This window comes from Armigeres subalbatus, chromosome 2 (genome assembly GCF_024139115.2).
Source record: "Armigeres subalbatus isolate Guangzhou_Male chromosome 2, GZ_Asu_2, whole genome shotgun sequence".
Lineage (NCBI taxonomy): Eukaryota > Metazoa > Arthropoda > Insecta > Diptera > Culicidae > Armigeres > Armigeres subalbatus.
The window spans coordinates 303,867,013-303,886,981 of NC_085140.1; the positions used below are offsets into that span (position 1 = coordinate 303,867,013).

Sequence of the window (19,969 nt, forward strand, 5' to 3'; positions counted from 1 at the left end):
GCCTTCTACTGTGCTTGCGGGCTCACCTTTTGTGTCTCTCTGGGCCAGTAACGCTCCGAGACCTACATGTAAAGCAACGACGTACTCTACGGTGAGGTTCTTCGGTTTGCAGAATTCCAATTGCTGAAAGTTTTGACTCAATTTACCCCGTATGTGTCGAATTAGCTAATTTGCGCTTTGCAGAATGTATCCACTTTTTCCCGCAGGTACTTCATCAGTGGTCTCATTGTCGTAGGAAGATTTGGGATAAATTGGCCAACAAAATTGATCAGTCTCAGGAAGCTGATTCTCCCTTCGATGATAGCGATCGAAAAGTTTTTTTTATTCCAGAGACGGATTTATTGTTGTTCAACATGGCATAACATTGTTATGCCTAACACCGAAAAAACCTGTTGAAGTCTTCAATCATGGTCCTTTTTGGTTCAGCCCGGCGCCGGCAACATAACATCGTCAATATAGACGATGACGCCTTCAATTCCATCGAGCATTTCCGTCATGATTCTTTGGAAAATTTCGGGCGCACAGTTTATGCCAAACACGCGCTGCTTAAAACGCATCAAACCTATGCTCACTCCATAGACTTTCCAATCGCATTGAAAGAAGAACCGGAATAACTAAATTTACAATGAAACAACTGTTATTATTCAGCGAACTCGATTTCAGCTAAGTTAAGTTCCAATGCTTTTGCATTTCGTCACATTTCGTCGTATTCATGTATTCTTCCGCTAACCGCAAGTCGAGCACATCTGTATATGGGCCTGCATATACAGATTTGCTCGACTTGCGGTTAGCGGCAGTATTGCTCTAAGAATAATTCATGATAGAAAAAGTTAAAACGGCCTCCTTAGTGATGACGTAAGAAACGTGACCGATGAGAAGCATTTTTTCCCAGGATTCGGATGTTTTTGCCAAGTTAGCTACAGTGGCGCCGTGGAGTCTCAGCTCGCGTGTCGCTGAACGAAGGTCACGTTGTATGCGACGGTTGCCGCATTTTTTTTTGCATAATGTCACCCACGTATCACGAGCAGAATATTCACGAGATCTGTGACTCTCCGGAGTGACGGAACGAGCCGAATCGATGACATTCAATCCTGAAACCGCCACGTGGTTGCTTTCTTTCACGCTTCGTACTCAGAGCTCGTCCTCTGGAGTATTTTTTTTGTGTCTTTATTAAGGAGACTTTCAGCCCGAGGCTGGCTCGTCTCCGAACCTCTGGAGTAGTATGAGCTAACATTGTTAACTTCATCCAAGCTCGTCATACCGTTTTTGCTCAAAATCCGAACATGGCTCATATCCTGAACACTGGCGTTTTAGCGCCCTAAAACTAATGTTTTCATTCATTGGTAGAAAATTCGCTATACAGTCAAACCTTCATGAGTCAATGTTCTATGACTCGATATCGAGTCTTACAAATACTTACTGGATACTTGATGGGCTACTGCTCTTCGATGAACCTACGCCGAATGGAGTATCCTTCTCCACTGGACTCGATCCTGGGCCAATCGCTTCCAGTCGCCCTGAACGTTGAGTGCCCTCAGGTCCTCTTCAACTGCAAAACGCCATCGTGTACGCGGCCTTCCACGAAGCCTGCGACCTCTTCCGGGCACTCTACTAAATATTATCTTCGTTTGTCGTTCTTCCGACATACGAACATCGTGTCCAGTCCACCGTAGTCTGCCATGTTGTATAAGCTTTACAATACCCGAGCCCTTTATATACCTGGTACAACTCGTGATTCATGAGACGCCGCCAGACTACTCATGTGCAGTGCATACACTTACTCAAAATAAAATATTATTGTCATTTTTATGTGGTTCATTCGCCGTCTCCATGTACTGTCGTTCATCTGCACACCGCCATAGATAGTACGCAAAACTTTCCTCTCGAAATCTCCAACACGATTCGATTCGATCTCGAAAACGACTTATGTATGCCCGAGTATGTAAACGACGAGTATGCCGTACCTGAGGGTCATGGGTTCGATTCCCATCGAAGGGAAGTGGTTACCTCCAATACATTTTTCAAATCAATATCTTCCACATAACGTACATATTCACATATGAGTTTTCAGAACATTGTAAATTAATGTCCAAGTCGGGTGGTTTAATCCTCGGAATATTGGCAATTAATTTTGATTGAATTAAATTTATATAATTTTTCGTAACAATATCTCAATTGACGATATGCATATTGCTTAAATCGGTTGCAACTGCCCAATAAAAAAAAGTTGCCTTTTATAGCCATTGGACTTCATTTGCTTGTATATAAATACACTGCCAAAAAGTGGTGATATTTCGCTGCCGGAAAACTCATGAGGCAAAACGCATTCTAGCTGGCAGCTATTAGGGAACAACGCATCACGCGTCGGCAAATCAGAATTCTGGTATGGACAGTGCGTGGAGACGCGTAGCACGTTGTTGGTTATCGGAGGTCACCTATGAGCCCAAGTACACGAATTCTTCAACCACCTCGATTTCTTTACAACCGATACAAACTCGTAGTGGGTGGCTTACATTATCCTCTCTTGAGCCTCTTAGATGATGACTGGTGCAATCCGCTTAGCTTCCCTTTTCAGTCTTCTGTAGGCTTCCTCCATCTTTTCAAAGTTACGTACCATAATATTAATGTCGTCGGCGAAGCCAAATAGCTGACGGGACTTCGTAAAAATCATTTTACTCCCTCCAAAACGATGATGACCATCATCTTGCAACGCACATCCGCTTTGACCAACCTTATCAGTTTATCCGGAAATCCGTGTTCGTGCATTAGTTGCCATAGCTGATCTCGATCGATTGTATCATATGCGGCTTTGAAGTCAATGAATAGATGATGTGTGGACAGGTTGTATTCGCGACATTTCTGCAATATCTGACGTACGGCGGACACCTGGTTCGTGGTAGAGCGTTCGCCCATGAACCCCGCCTGGTACTGCCCCACGAACTCTCTTACAATTGGTGTTAGTAGACGGCATAAAGTTTGGGAGAGTTCCTTGTAGGTTCATCAATGCGATTGAGTGGCAGCAGCTACAATCGCTTATCGCCCTTTTTGTAGATGGGACACACGACCCATTACATCCACTCCTGCTGCAGAACCTCCTCCTCCCATGCCTTAGTAAGCCAATGCATCACCATCGGATTTAAATAGCTTTCCTGGTAGTTGGTCAACCCCATGGGCTTTGTCGTTTTCAGCCGGCCAATCTCCTCCTGGATTTCTGGAAAACGTATGTCTTGCGCGCGTGCTCCCAGGTTCGTCACTATGCCGCCCTTGTTTCCTGTCACATCGCCATTCAGGTGCTCTTCGTGGGCATCCATCGTACGTCTGCTCCATCAGTTCATAGGATGCTCGTCGTCGGGTCTCCTTTCGTGGGGGCATTGCACGCTGATAATGCCATACTTGAAGAAACGGCCTTTTATCCTCAGCTTGCACATCCTTGCGTTGATTGGCTGCCACTCAGTCACGCCTTGGCGCATCTTGCCCATCACTATGAAGCCAGTTCCCAGTTCGTTGGTGGTGCCACAGCTTTGGTACGACGTCTAAGTTGCGGGGATGTCATTCATCGTATATTGTCGCACCTGTCGCAAACTGCGAAACCTAGCGACTTGCAGTTCCATGTTCCAAGCTTCCAATCGTGATCCTTCCTTCGTTGCCGATTGTATTGAGTCGTATTATCTTCTATGTCGTTCGTAATGATTGTTTTTAAAGGCGGCTTACTGGGCCTGCGGAAATCTCCTGTCCCGTCGGAGAGCCGTAGTGTCAGGTCTGTTTAGTGTTCAATCTAACACCAGGACTTGAGCTTGTGCGCTTTGAGCGTTGCACGGTCGCTTTGGCTTTGGATTTTTATAGAAATTCAATAGAGCCCACTATAGAACCACACCACATCCTAGGCAGCCACCACAACTGCAGTGGGCCTGGGGAGGGATCGTCAAGCCGTTGAACATAACCCCCGACGAGACATCGGCACTACGTTTATTCCGTACATCAAGATGTCCCAGTTTCCATTTTCGGCTCTAGCAGATGTGTTCGATTTTACATATTTTCTGTAAGGCCGACGAGTGTTGGTCGTAAAATCCCAAACAAATCCTTTACGTAATAAGTGTGTCACTTTATTTTTATGAATTACTAGCAGACCCGACGAACTTCGTTTTGCCTAAAATTGATTTATTCTCTGATTAGTTCTCGGGTTATGCAGAAATTTCTGTTTAATTTGTATGGGAGCCCCCCTTTCCAGAAAGGGAAGGGGCTTCGAACCACCACAGAAGCATATCTTCCCTTCCAACACCTCCACATGCCAAATTTGGTTCCATTTGGTATATTATTTCTCGAGTTATTAAGAAATTGGTGTTTCATTTGTATTGAAGCCTCCCTCTCCAAAGCGGGGAGGTGTCTCGAAACAGCTTAAGAACCTTCTCCGGCCCCAAAAACCTCTGCATACAAATTTTCACGCCGATCGGTTGAGTAGTTCCCGAGTCTATAAGGTTCAGACAGACAGAAATTCATTATTATGCATATAGATATCCTAATAAACAGTTAAGCCCTTCCCAAAGATTTGCATTATATAAGCGCATAACAGCACTAGAGTTTTTTTGTCCGCTTGCGTGTACGAAAATCGTCCACAATACGTTGAATCTTCACTAAGTACGTAGTATTTCTCTGGAAAACAAATTTCATTCTCCATCTATAGCCGAGAGGATTTGGTTTCCATTTGTTTGCGAAAGATTCTTTTTTTTTTTGCGTATTTTGGTTTTCGTAGCTTGGTGCTCTCGCCACATGCTAGACGTAAAAATGGATACCAGGGAAATACCCCCATCATCGGTCCGCATCAACTTGGTCGGTCGGTGAAATGGGGTTCTGCACATCAGCCGCGATTGAGTCATGATGCGCTGGCTGTTCTCGTCCATTTCCATTCGCCTAACCGGGTGAAATGGAACTGGTGCTGCAGCTGGGGTTTCCATTGTCGGGGTCGCTGAACTACATGATAAATATTTTTTGTGTGGTTTTTTATACTAAAAATTAGATAGAGATGCAAGTGCATCACGAACGTTTGTCATAGCCGATGTATATTTGTTTTTCCCTTGTAGAAAAATCAAATGTTTGCTCTGAAAACTTCTCTTCCATGCTAATCAAGTAAGTTTGAGGAAAATCTTATGAATCGAAAAGATATAGGAGAACTGCTCCTGGAATTCATCTCATGGCACCGATATTCATCCCATCAAAAACAAAGCAATGGAAAGTATTTTGATTTGTTTCTTATTCTTGTGATCTTTTTTAGGCAGTGAGCACGAATGTTGACAAAATTGGTGCTGTGTTTCTTTGTTTCGCGATGAGATGAAAGTATGTTCAGTGAGATCGAAATCGGGGCAGTTCCCCTACAACAGAAGTAGTAAATTTAAGAATAATTCGTATAAGGATAGGGTAGAGAACGATTTGGGCAGCACCCCCTATTCCCGTCCGCAACGTTCATTACTCGAACGCATTACAATTGAATTACACTGGATTTTGTTTTTACGCGATTTACATTTTCTCAATTTTCCACTCATCCTAATTGTTTAACGTATATTAATTATCATGTGATTTTTCTTTGATTTATTCTGGATTTTTTGAAACATGTTGCGAAGAGTTTGGTGGCAAATTGAAGTCACACGATCAAAAATACGAGCGAAAAAAAATCGTGTAAAAACAAAATCCTGTGTACTTGTTTCTTAGTACATGGTTAGTTTCTGTCGATATCTAGTGATGTACAGAAAATCAAGCCATTTGGTTGGAACGTTGCGGACGGGAATAGGCGGTGTTGCCCAAATGGTCCCGCTTCCTATTTGAAATAATTTCTTCCGTGAAAATTTAAGAGTTAACATATATAGCGCATGCCTAAGAGATGTTCATAAAAACCATTCTGTTTGAACATACTCTGAAACTTTTTGAAAAAAATATTGTGAGTTCATATTCCTTCAGATTCAAGTGTGACAAATATTGACATGAGATTGATTCATACTGGATAGATACTACTTGCTCCCCATGCAATAAATATGTATAAAAAATCGGTAGTAATAATTATTTCAGTGGCACTTCTTCAAACCCTGATATCGAAAACTGATTCTGGAAGATATACGTTTATTTAACTGTTAATAGAGCGATGCGAGTTTTTTTTTAACTTTTAAAAGAATCATATTGATATGCTTTACTGAGACACTTTTGTTGTTACCGAAATAGTAGTTTGTGCAATTAGTTGCGAAAAGATGATTTTTTCAGCACGTTAGTACGTCTGTAGTTGTGAGAAAAAAGGGTTTTGCAACGAGTTGTACACGCTATTTTTAGCAATGACGAAAAATGGACTTTAATATGATAAACTGACACTTTGACAGTCTAATTGACTCCACATAATCATTCTTACCAATAAATGATGTTGCTACAGAGAACAATCAGATTCCTTGTTATCGTGCTACATTGAAAAGCTCGAAAAGCCATGAAGCAACTTGTCTTTGGAAAACGTCCATCAACTTGTCATGTCCATCAAACTAGGTATTTAATTTTCATTTATTACGCGACACAGAGAATACACTATTTGAGCACATTCTCAAGCTAATTCAGCAAATGCAGTCGTGTAATTACTGTTCTGATGTTGGTTTTCCATTTTAGCACCCAAGTGAGTGTTATAATGGATTTTTTGCAATTCCTGATCATAATATCTGTTTTACAGTTCGCCTTTGAGTGATAAAACGGCCTACTTTTCCATACCAACGGAATGGGTGCTTTAATGAATATTATGCAACTCAAATGGGTTGCATAATATCCATTATAACACTTATTTGGGTGCTATAATGAAAAACCAACATCAGAACAGTAGTCACATGACTACATTTTGCTGAATTAGCTTGGGTAAGTGTTTAAATGTATTCTCTGCGTCGCGTAGCAAATTAAATAGTTGGATGGACATGACATCAAAAATTTCCAAAGGCAAGTACATCTATCGATTTACGGCTTATCGAATTATGCAATGTGGCACGGTAACATGGAATCTGATTGTAACATAATTTATTGGCAAGAATGGTCATGTGGAGTAAATCAAACTGTACAATTTTGGTACAGATTTATCATATTAAAGCCCATTTTTCGTCATTGCAAAAATAGCGTATGTAACTCGTTGCAAAACTCGATTTTTTCAGCACTCGTAGTATTTATCCAACTCGGCAAGCCTCGTTGGATAAACGTACAACTCGTGCTGAAAAAATCATCTTTTTGCAACTTGTTGCACAAACTACTATTTTGCAATTCCTGATCATAATACCTGGTTTACAGTTCGTCTTTGAGTGATAAAACGGCCTACTTTTCCATACCAACGAAATGGGTGCTTTAATGAACATTATGCAACTCAAATTAGTTGCATAAAGTTCATTATAGCACTCATTTGGGTGCTATAATGGAAAACCAAAATCAGAACAGTAATTACATGACTACATTTTGCTGAATTAGCTTGGGTAAGTGCTCAAATAGTGTATTTTCGGCGCTTCGTAATAAATGAAATAGTTTGATGAACATGACATCAAAATTTTTCAAAAGCAAGTTCAACTTTGCTTCTTGCCTTGTCGAACTATGCAATGTGGCACGATAACATGAAATCTGAGCTCTCTGCAGCAACATGATTTGTTGGTAAGAATGATCATGAGGATTGAACTAAACTATACAATTTTGGTACAGATTTATCATACTAAAGCCCATTTTCGTCATTGCAAAATAGCGTGTGCAACTCGTTGCAAAACTCGATTTTTTCAGCACTCGTAGTATTTATCCAACTCGGCAAGCCTCGTTGGATAAACGTACAACTCGTGCTGAAAAAATCATCTTTTTGCAACTTGTTGCACAAACTACTATTATAGAACCTATTTGAGTTATATAATGGATATTAAAGCACCCATTTCGTTGGCATGGGAAAGTAGGCCATTTTATCACTCAAAGACGAACTGTAAACCAGGTATAATGATAAGAAATTGCCAACATGCATTTTAACATTTCACTCAATATCGTCGACTTACTAATTTTCGACCCAATGTCGGATCTACACGAAGTAGACATTATGAGTCATGAGTACACATTTTGACATGTGTTGAAACATCGAAGACAACAATCTAACCTACCAGGTATTCACCGAGAACAACTTCCCTCCTTCCTGCCAGGTAACAGTTGACTTCAGTTCATTATCGCGCACATTGTTTTGCTTCCCATTAGTCAGTCGATTTTCTGAACCTAAACACAAGCTCATCGGATGGAACTGCTCGGGGGTTAATTCCATTCGCGAGCCATTGAGTTCATGAATCTTTTATGATGTGGTAGGTATCGGAGAGCTACTGCACAGACTTGTAAAACCATTCCCCGGGACCGAATTATGGAATCCATCTGGTTCATCCATCCGGAATGATTTAATTCCACTTTGCCACGGTCAAGCGACCGACATGAGACGGATCCGACGGAACCGGGGCCGGTCAAAATTTACGACATGTATTGGGCCAATTAATGAAGTAGGGTGGGCTCTACGGCTACCGAATTGATAATCCAGGTCCGGGTTAAACCGGTCAGTGGCCGGGGTGGGCTGGTCTACTTCGCTATCATAAAGATGATAATACTGACATTTGGGAACCCGTTTCTTGTTTAACTTTTCATAAAGATTCAAGTGATGAGATAATTGTCTCTGGACAATAATAATAATTACAGGCTGAACTTTCCAAAATGATCCAACGCAGATCAGAACGCTGCGGTTTGAATTATATGCAAAGAGCGCAATGTTAATCGCCAAGGTGCCTTTATAATTAACCAAAAGGTGAGAGCACCCAACAAAAATTCTCTCAACGTTATTACAGTACTTAGGGACAATTAAGCGAGAATTCTCCTGCTGTCCGTCTTCGTCTTAAGCTTTCGGATAAGCGGCATGGCGAACACGCTCAGCCGGCAGTTTATATTTATGAATGAACCCTGGCGTTACAAATGGGCCGCAGTGTTTGAACAATTGGCTGAAGTTTTTAAGATGTGAATGGTCACATCACATTTGCTGCTATGATAGGTACATGGTTTTGGACAAAATATTATTTCGTTGTTGCTGGGTAGAAAAACGAGCGTGTCTGTCACGTTTAGGAAATAAAACCGCTTTCTATTTTTTTAATGTAGTTTATATGGGTTAAACCTTAGCCTAATATGCTGTGGTTGAGCACATTTATCTTTGTAAAACTTCATATATTGAAGCTCTAACTAAAATTATGCCACCAGACAGCTTGCTTACTTTACTTTTATTACGCCAAGTAGCCAAAAATCAACAATAATTGTGCACAATTTTTTGGTAAATTTCCCTTTTATTATTATTTATTTATTTATTTATTACATCAACAGACTTGACACAGCCCCAATGATGGTTAAAAAAATATAAATATATAAATACAATATCACATCACTACATTAAAAACATTGTCAAGAGGTTGAAATACAATTCAATCACAAATACATTAACTATAGTCTATGTGCGTCAATTGTTCTGGTCGGTAAAAAATGATGTGAAGAACCGGCGGAGGGCATCTCGCGTCAAGTGGAAATCAAATACCGACGCCACTCTATAAACTATAGTCCATAGTTTGTGCGACGAAAAGGAAGTCTTAGCATTAGGTTACTCCGCAGTTGTTGGGGTTGGGCGTTGATGTTTATTTGTCGCAGAAGAGTGTCACAATCTATTCTTCCTTGCAAAATATCGGCGAAGATTGATACACAGAGGTTCTAAGCTGATCAGCTGGCAACGGCTCTCGTAGCTAGGAAGTCGTAGCGGATCTCTCCATGGAAGGTTGCGGAGTGCGTACCGTATAAATCGACGTTGAACGGATTCGATGCGTTCGACACCATTATTATAGTTCGGACTCCAGACCGCGGAGCAGTATTCTAACGTAGATCGCACGAGAGAGCAATACAGCGGTTTCAAACAGTAGATGTCTGTGAAAGTCTTCGTCACTTTGATCACAAATCCAAGAGACCTGGAGACATATGAAATGCGATCCGAGTATGTCAGTTTGGAGTCCAATAGAACACCAAGATCTTTCACACAGTGCACTCTTTCAATAGTCGTTCCGAACAGGCAGTAGATGAAGGTAATCGGTCGTTTCTTTCGAGAAAAAGTTATGATCGAGCATTTTTTCGGGTTAACTACAAGTCGATTTAGATCGCACCAATTAATGAGCGAAAGCATCGATCTGGTCTTGTAGTAAATGACAATCAGCTATTGAGCATATGCGCAAAAACATTTTAAGATCGTCTGCAAATGATAATCGCGGTCCTTTCAGAACTAGATGTACGTCCCTAATCTCTCTTGCACAGCCACGTCAAAGTAATTTTCCACGCAAGTTTTGAGAAACTATATATTAGAGTGGGGCATCGTGGTCGTTTTACAAATCAATGTTTTTTTTTTAAACTGTGCATAATTTGGGCTTGATTGGTTGATTCCTCGGTTCCCGCATCGCGTTTGAACTTTGTATAGGTATTAGTATGGAAAAACGTACACTTTGTGCTTTTTTACTCCCAGAAGTTTCAGTTAATCGAAAATCTTTCCTGAAGAAGCTACGTTGCTGGAACGTAAGCATAAAAAGTTATAACGCTTCGAAATGCCCGGTAGTGCTGGCAGAAACATTAATTTCTTGCACATTGTTTGAACAATCCATCTTCGAAGCGTTATAACATTTTTTGTAGACGTGCCAGCAACGTACCCTCTTCAGCAAAGTCTTTCGGCATCCTTCAGACTATATGTAAATGTATTGACTGACGTGATTTGCGATAAATTTCAAAAACGAAAATAAAAATCTAATTTGGTTGTAACTTTTTTGCCTCTCAAAATTTTTTTTGCAACTTTCACCAAGAGAAGAATTTATTCAAGTTTTAAGAACTTTATGTATCTCCAGGATTGGCCACTTGGCTCCGGAGTTATTCCGGAATTTTAAACTGCTGTTATTTTTTAGCCTTTTTCCAGAACGCATACTTCGGAAATTATTATTTTCGATATTTTGAATGAAAAAGGATGCAAAAACTATGCCAAATTTGATAAGGAATTCGATCGGTTAAAAATATGATCTGTATTCCGGGTTCCGGACGTTCCACCGGAACCTGTTAGGGTATCACTTTACAGATATCATCTATCATGTGACAGTCATCATGCAATATAGCAAACATCATGATTTCATAAATTATGGCAATATATGGTTGTTTTTTACATCTTGGCCCATATTTGAACCTATTGGAATCGGTAGAAAGTTTTGAAAAAAAAACAGACTTTATCCTAACTTCAAGATTTCAAAAGTTATGGCATTCAATTTTTGGTTTTATACTAACTATATATTTGGGGTAAGATCTACCACGGTTACATTGCCAGCTACAGGCATATCCTGACCCAACGAATACCTTCCTCATTATCCAACTCCGTGGTATTTATGAGGGTGTCGCTAAGTCGGTAGCCTCTCGTTCCGGTGGTAGCCTCCCTAGTAGCCTCTCTAGTTCCGGTGAAGAGGGGCGTGGTCAGGGAGTATCACTAGTGTCCAATCTACGAATTACACTCTAACAATGCCAATGCCAATGCACTATGGTCCATGATACAGATTTACGCGGAAAGACGCATTTTACGCCAAAACTAAATTTTTTAGAAAAAACTGTTGTTCTACAAAATTGTTCGAAATAGTAAGGCCATCATTATGGTTCTACCAAAAAATAGGGTGGCCCATCATATAAAAAAAATAGAATTTTTTTTTTCAATTTCTCGGTATATTGACATGTTATGTTCTACAAAGTTGTAGTGTAACTTATTCCAATCAATTTCGCTAAAAATATTTCTGTGGCTCTAAATCAGCCATTTTATCTAATTGGATTAGGGTGTACCTAAAAAAAAAACAGTATTTTTGATCTACTTTTTTTGTTTTAGATTTCTCGAAAAAGTCGTCTTCAGGTGACTTTTAGAGCTAAAAAAAATGCAAATGGGTAAATATGCTCAATGTCTTTTTCCGATCAAAAGTTATAATCGTTTTTCTGTCAAAATTACATTTTTTTCACAAGTTGATATCTCCGATTGGGCAGACCATAAATATATATTCAAACGGCATCTGAAAGAGAAATTAATATTCTTTATTATGTCAAAAAATTGGGGATATGTTCAATTTATCTCAAGTTTCATCAATTTTACTAAAATCATGTTTTTTAAAAAATAAATTGATATAACTCGACAACGGAGGAAGATACAGACGATATTCTTATAACGATATTCTTAAAACACGCGTTTTAAAAAGCCCCAAAAGTCTTTAGAAGGTCACCTCCGAGAAATCTAAAACAAAAAAAGTATATAAAAAATACTTTTTTTTTTGAGGTGCACCCTAATCCAATTAGGTAAAATTGCTCTAAATCAGCCAACTTAAGAGCTACAGAAAAAGTTTTTTTTTAGCAGAATTGATTGGAATAAGCTGCACTACAACTTTGTAGAACAAAACATGTCAATATTCTGAGAACCAAAAAATATATTTTCTAATTTCTTTTATATGATGGGCCACCCTATTTTCTGGTAGAACCATAATGATGGCCTTACTATTTCGAACAATTTTGTAGAACAACAGTTTTTCCTAAAAAATATAGTTTTGGCGTAAAATTCATCTTTCCTCGTAAATCTGTATCGTGGACCATAGTGCAATATACTATCTATATATTTGACCATATTTGAACCGATATGAATCGGTAGCAAGGTTTCCCAAGTACCGGTTCAAGGAACAAATTGGGAAAGTAAAGAAACTCCATAAAAAGTTATGACATTCTACGGTAGTTTTGTGCTTCCTGGATCATGTTTGGACTAATTTTATCTGATCTGGGTTTACCGAGTACCGATTCATGGACAAATTTAGGAAAATAAGCAAACACCATCATGCGGCATATCAAACTTCATGATTTCAAAAAAAAAAATGTGCCTCATGATGGTGTTTGCTTATTTTCTAAATTGTCCCTTGAACTCGGTAAACCCGTCTACCGGGTACAATCGATCCAAACATGATCCGGAAAGTACAAAACTACTGTAGAATGCCATTTCTTAAGTTTGCATATTTTCCAAAATTGTCGCTTGAACTGGTAGTCGGTAAATTCATTTACAGGCATTCAATTGTAGTTTTGTAATTTTGCCTACCGAGTACCTGTTCAAGGAACAATTTGGAAAACATGAAATGGGGTTGGTTTTTATGTTTCCAAAATAACATTTGAACTGGTACGCGGTAAACCCTTCTATCGATTCCAATCGGTTCAAATATGGCCCAAAAAGTACAAAATTATTTTAGAATGCCATAACTTTTGATATCTGGAACGTTTGTGATCCGGAATACAGACCATATTTTGGATCTTGAAATTCCTGTTCAAATTTGGCATAGTTTATGCTTCAATATCTAAAATAATCATTTCCAAAGTAGGGTTTCTCACCCCATTCCTGGCCTAACATGCATACGGCTGCAATGAATGTTTGCTTTTATATGGAGTTGATTTGTGCTTTCGTGCGACCAACTCTGGAAACAATTTCTGTTGTTTGGGCGCCGAACGATGTAACGTGGAACTAACGAATTGGGCAGGTCTAGAAAAGGTTCTTACGGATAAGCCTCAAACATCTACCTTGGCGTGATCACGCAAACCTTCCAGCGTATACCGACAAATGTCAACTACTTGTCCCCTTGTTCGGAGGCGTAAGGTACATCTAGCTACATTCGTGGTCAAATTGCTCAACACTAACGGCAATTGTGTATTTTGTCGTAGTTTAATTTTAGAGCTTCAGACCAAATGCTAAGACTTTGTTGCAATCGAGCTTTCCTCGGACTCTTTATGAATTTAAGCAGCCAAACCCAATTCGCTTATAGAATAAGAAAATAGCATATTATGTAAATGTAATCATTAAGACTATTTTTATCAGACGAATGAAATTTCAAATAAATTAAAAGAGATCGGGCTGAAGGGGCCAGTTTAATTAGAAAAAAATAGGAGAGTATTTAAGAATGAACTTTTCGGAATCTAATTTTGCTTCGCCTCGCGTTTTCAAGGGCGCACTATCAATACAAAAGCAACGATCAGTTGTCATCTTTTTATTCTATACTTACATACACTAAGTACGAGTAAGGACTACATATTCGCTCCAAAACCCTTTTTTTTCTTTACCCTTCTGCTTCAAATGGTGTTTTCGACCATCGACTAAAACACATCAGAGTTGCATTTTGTTGACTCAACTATGTGCATCCAAACCACCAACCAGAGTTAGATTGTCAGTGATCCGAATAGATTCGATGGTGATTTCAACCTCAAACCACTGTCCTAGCCACGCCATTTTTTTAATTCGCCTAGGTCCGATTCCGGGCATTTATTTTACTTCAGATTTGCATTTCATTGAACAAACTATATCCAAACCCGATCAGGAATACATAACAAAAATATAACTCAATTCTATCAATGGTTGTTATTTAAAACAACGTGTGTTACAATTAGATAATTCGATAAAAATGTGTCTTTGGCCAGTTTTATTTCATATCAAAATTATAACAACATTAGTTATGTATATTTACACAAAATAATCGCCTACATTTTTTGATATTGGAAAAAAGCGGAGGTTATCACCTCCAGTATAACTTGAATCAATGTTCGATGTTAATAGCTAGTACAAAGTTAATTGCCTACATTATGGATGGAAATCCGGCGTTGTAGCGTACCACATTTTTATACGTGATGTAGGCAATTACCACGAAAGTAGATTTTTGTACCTCATAATCATATCAACGGTTGTTATAATGTTGAAATGAAGGTAACAACCTCTGATATAATTATGTTACGGCTAGAGGGAATTTTGATATAATTTTTGTTATTTTAACAACTAACCAGCCAATTTTATAACACATTTTGTTATATTATTTTTCTGAAATAAATAACTCCCCTTGTTATAATTTTGTTATGCATTCTTGATCGGGAAGGGATCTCTAACTATCCAAAGACTTACTCCAGAGTTGGATTTTCTTGATCCGAATAGGTCCTATGGCGATTTCGGCTTTTAACCAATAATCCTTTCCAAAGTAGCATTTTTTTTATGTTAGCGAATCTGGCAATCAACCTACTCATCCCAGAGTGGGATTTTATTAATCCAACCAGGTTCAGTACTTGTTTCAAATCATCGTCAGATACACTATAAAGGTAGATTTCTTATTCCAATTACGCTCGATAGCGAAGCCGTACATTGGCCGATCTACTCCAGAATTGAATATTATTGACCCAACAAGATCTAGCAGTGCATGCGTCCTGATTTTTTATATCTGCGTAAGTTTTTTTTTCGTTAATATTTCCGATATTTTTTTCATTCTCTATCATAGAATATAGAAGCTTAAAAACCCTTAACCGTAGGAAATATTCTTTCATTGCCTTGCATAAAACAAAGTGATTCTGAACTCTCCTCGCAACCTTCTCTTATTTGCCTTGTTTTTTTGATAAAATTAAAATAGTTCTTCAAATGATATTAGTGCATTTCATTTCCCCTTTGTAAAATAGGGGCGCCCAATAAAAGTTTCGCCAAAGGGCGCTGGGAGCTCACGCGACGGCTCTGGGTGTAGCACGTATTTCAGTCACAGCGATTGCTTTTCCGGCATGCTTCAATTCAATTCCCGGCATAAGCGATTTTCACTTTAAGCTCTCAACATCTTAATCTCTCATTCTCTCTCGGGACGGTAGAAAATGCGACGTAAACAAATATGCACGTTCGACGACAACGTGATGCCAGATGGTATTATTCATAATAATTTATATTTGGTTGAGAAGATATATTCAATCATCCAAGTTCCTTCCAAACACTTAAAAACAATATTTTTCACTTTTTGAAATCGAGAGAATTATAGATAACATGATAGCGTCAACGTACTAGACAGTTTTCCTATTAACGATGAAAGATTATTTTCATACTAAGAAAAAGGCTTCTGGCTCCTGGGCCGAGGTGATTTTTCGTACGGTTTGAGGATACCTTTTTAAATGTATTCTAATATGTTTATAAAAGTTCTAGTGAAACGAACAAATAGGAAGGATTTAAGTGCGTGAGCTTGGAATTATTGTGTGATGATTAACGGCTTCAAGCAATGATTGTATCGAGCACTGCGACGATCAGGTAGATGTTTATTTGATGATACCGTTTTGTATTAGTGGAAAGATTCACTCCGGCTCAGAGGTGTTGCAATGTTGGAAAAACAAAATTGTTACAGTCTAAAAGATGTTTATTTCCGTTTTCAAGGTGGAGTTGGTAATGGAAGGGCTAAAGAAGCAGTGATAGATATATCTTTACAAAACAATGCATTGATACATTTACGAGATGAGGCTAACATAACCTCCCGTTACCGTACGTAGTTTTTTTTTGCTAGATTAAGTCCAACCGAAATCCAGTTTATCTTCTCATAAAACGGTTGATCTTTGTAATGGATATGTAGTAATGGATGGAAATTTTCTCGACTACCCTGGGCATAAAATTATCATCGTGTTAGCCTCATGATATACAAAAGCAAAAATAGTAATTTGACTTAGAAACCTCGCAGTCAATAAATGTGGAAGATCTTAATGTACATTAAGCTGTGAGGCGGCAAAGCCCCAGTGAAGGATGTAATGTCAATGAAGAAGAAGAAGAAGAAGAAGATGTTACGTAATGTGAGATCTCTTCGCCTCAGTCGCAATACTTTTCATATTGAATGTTTTCGATAGCGCTTGTAGATTGTGTTTGCTGCTCCAATATAATGTAGTGCTTCTTGCAAAAAGCAAAAAAAATGCTGAATGGAAGCATTACTACTTGTACCATCCTAAAAATAAATTTAAACAGTGTTTCAGTTTTATATCATTTATATCCCCCATAAATCAACTCCCTTTCAAAACAAAGAACCCGGTGCGTGATCTCACCTGTTAGCCGAAAATTTCCAACACCTCTTCAAATACGTTCAAATTGATCTTTCAAAAGGTTCCATACGCTGGCTCTATGTTTTATGGCGGAATTAATACAATGAAGTGCGAGCACTTATTTGACGCTAGCGCCGTGAATTAATGCTGGATTACTTCTCGACTCGTCTCCGAGGAAGATGGCACAATAGGAACTAAGCAGTAAAACTAGTCACCGGAAAGCGACTTAATTTGCAAATATTTGTTCACCTCGTTTGGTTAGTGGTGGAAGTGTATAATTTAAGGCTAGTGATTCCATAAAATGCAAATCGGGTGTAAGCTTGCTGGCGGTTTTGATTACCTATTTCTTTCTTTTCAAATGATCTATTTTTGGCTCAAGAATGTGATATTTAATGACTTAAATTGGCGATCACATGTTGCTCGTTGGATGCATTCCCAGTGTTTTTGATCGGAGAACTATCGGGAAGCATTATCATCTATTGCGTGATTCAACCATTACCTAAGGAAGACTACCTCAACTGCCAATAAATTCGTTAACGAAGTGATAATTGATCAATTTTGCGTTCAAGTCAATAGTCATTCGTTCTTATCGGTAGGTTTAAAGAGGTGTGTTTCAGGCATGAAAAACATATCAGAGGATGCGAAAAGCATTCAAATGTGAAGAGGTTGTGCATTTAAGTGTTGCAACAGTATGGGCGGCTACGAAATGGTGGTCGCGTGTACACCATGCACATGGCCATGGCTCGTCGTAAATTGAAAAATTGCTCTAGACATGACCTTCAGTACAAACTCTTGCAAGATTTGCAGAACACACAGGTGATTTCATGGTTGATTGTATTAATTGTGGACTGTGCTTGAAAATGCAATCAAACACCGCAAGATGGGGATCATTTGATTTACATATTCTAATTTAGTTTCGTCAAGAGCTAATTATCAATGAACCCAAGCTACTTGCCATTCAGTACTAAAAACGCATATTTGATGAAAGAAACAATACAAGATTGATGATGACGATAGAAATGTAAGCCAATTATTTTAATATCTGTTAATTGCCCCCGTTTGTGTTACAAGTTGTTATTGTATATTAGAACATCCGAACTGCTGGTTATGCACCATCAAGTAGCAACCATTATTATTCAATTAATTCCTGTTATCAAACTTTTCAGACACCAATTTTAACCACTTTCTTTTCTCTTTTTTTCATACAGGAAAAAAATTCCTTCTTGAATTACAACGTGTCCTGCATATTGACGCTACCGCCGTATCAGCGCAAGGGTTACGGTCGACTGCTAATAGATTTCAGTAAGTACACACATTGCCCGCGAAAACGTGTCATTTCAATACCCTACCTATGTATCAAATTACGGGGCGCACCTTCGGCCGGTCCGTCGGTCTGTCGTATCTGGGCTTTGCGAAACTCTCTCAAATAGTAGGTGCCTATCCTTACGCACAGTGGGTCGTACGTCCCCATGCATGTGCCAATTAGGGTCGCACTAACAATATCGAAAGGTGCCGATAAAGATTATTGATAAGCATTGTAAGTGATCATTTGTGGTCCCTGCTATCGACCCGACCGCAACGCCATCATTCATTAGCATCCATCGCTCAACAACAGCTGTGGTTAAATATGTGTAGTCGAGCAGAACTGTGACTGAAGGGGGCTGTTGACTGTTCAGGTCTTCACTGGAGTGGCATTGTGCTGCTTCGCTGCCATCAGTTTATTGGTGCGGGAAATAAATCAACGTTGAACGTAAAAGGGACACTTTTGTTGAGTATTACAAGTGATTGTTTTGGATTGGAAGAAACATTAAAATGAATTTATTGGAGTTCATTAAAAGTATTTTGTCTTTAAGATCTGTCCAAGGTCTTCAAGATCTGTAAAAGCGAAAGTGAGAATGATTCATGTAGGATACTTTAAATATTTTTTAAGTATTCTGTAAATGTAATAATCATAAGATATAAGAAAAGCCCTGGCTCAGCCTAGTGGTAGGATGTATGGCTACATAGGAAGACCATGATACACAGATACATACATTCAAAAAGGCCTTATGAACTCGGAAGTGATGTTTGTTTGTTTATTACTGATACATTGCATCCGAGAGGTGCATTCGTGTCATAGAAAAAAAAACGCTTTTACAAGTATTATGGAGGTCCTTCGTAGCTTAGTTGGTTAAAAGCACCAGTCTAGCGTACTGAGGGTCATGGGTTTGAGTCCTATCGAAGGAAAGTGGTTACCTCCAATACATTTTTGAAATCAAAATTTTCCATTGATTTGATCATTTTTTTAATGCGCAATATTGGGATAAAATATGGAAAAGCACTAGAAATATCCTAAATTCCAAATACCAAGTTTATTAGAATGCTGGCATTTGGGTGGCATGGCGAATAAAATCGTGCAAATGTTACTGTTTTATTGCCGAATGGCAATCAATGTTTTTCTCTATGACTGATGACACATTTTTTCTGGAACTCTCGAAGGTGCATAACCCCATAACAATCACCACACCCAATAACATACAAAGCAACGTTCGAAAAAAACAAAGGGAACAACCGTCAAATCCATGTGGCGACTTTAATGATAATGGTACCAACAACGTTTGATAGTCAGTCACCACGAGCTAACCCTTTTTCCTCCAGACACCAACTTGAAATCCCCACCAAACATGTGCGACGTTTTCGTGTGTGGCTCGATTGCGTTTATATGCAAACGAGCTGGCGTAGTTTGTTGCCCAAATAAAATTAGCAAAACGTCTTTCAACCGATGTGCGGTGCCCTCAACCTCTCTCCTCCGCTCATCATCGTCATCACCAGGATAACACCTTTCTTGCTTGTCGTCGTCGTCGTAGTCGTTCCTCGTCACATGATCCGTATTCCAGAACCTGCGCGCAAAGTCGTTGGAACGGTAAACAAAAATAAAGGCACCCACGCACTATAGGATTTCGGGCGGTCATTAATCGAAAATGTCATGTCTTCCGAATTATTTTAAAATATTTTCTCTCCATTGTCAATACTCTAATTAAGAGAAATTCTGAATTTGAAG

The 19,969-nt window shown here is 39.0% G+C and overlaps 1 protein-coding gene across 2 annotated transcripts in view; it reads left to right on the forward strand.

Moving 5' to 3' along the window:
- Positions 1 to 19,969, forward strand: part of LOC134212512 (histone acetyltransferase KAT7) — a 285,742-nt gene that overhangs the window by 62,936 nt on the left and 202,837 nt on the right. For both annotated transcript variants that reach the window (XM_062690466.1, XM_062690465.1), the window contains one exon: positions 18,138 to 18,231. In XM_062690466.1, coding sequence (XP_062546450.1) covers positions 18,138 to 18,231 — 94 coding nt within the window. The remainder of the gene's footprint in view (positions 1 to 18,137; positions 18,232 to 19,969) is intronic.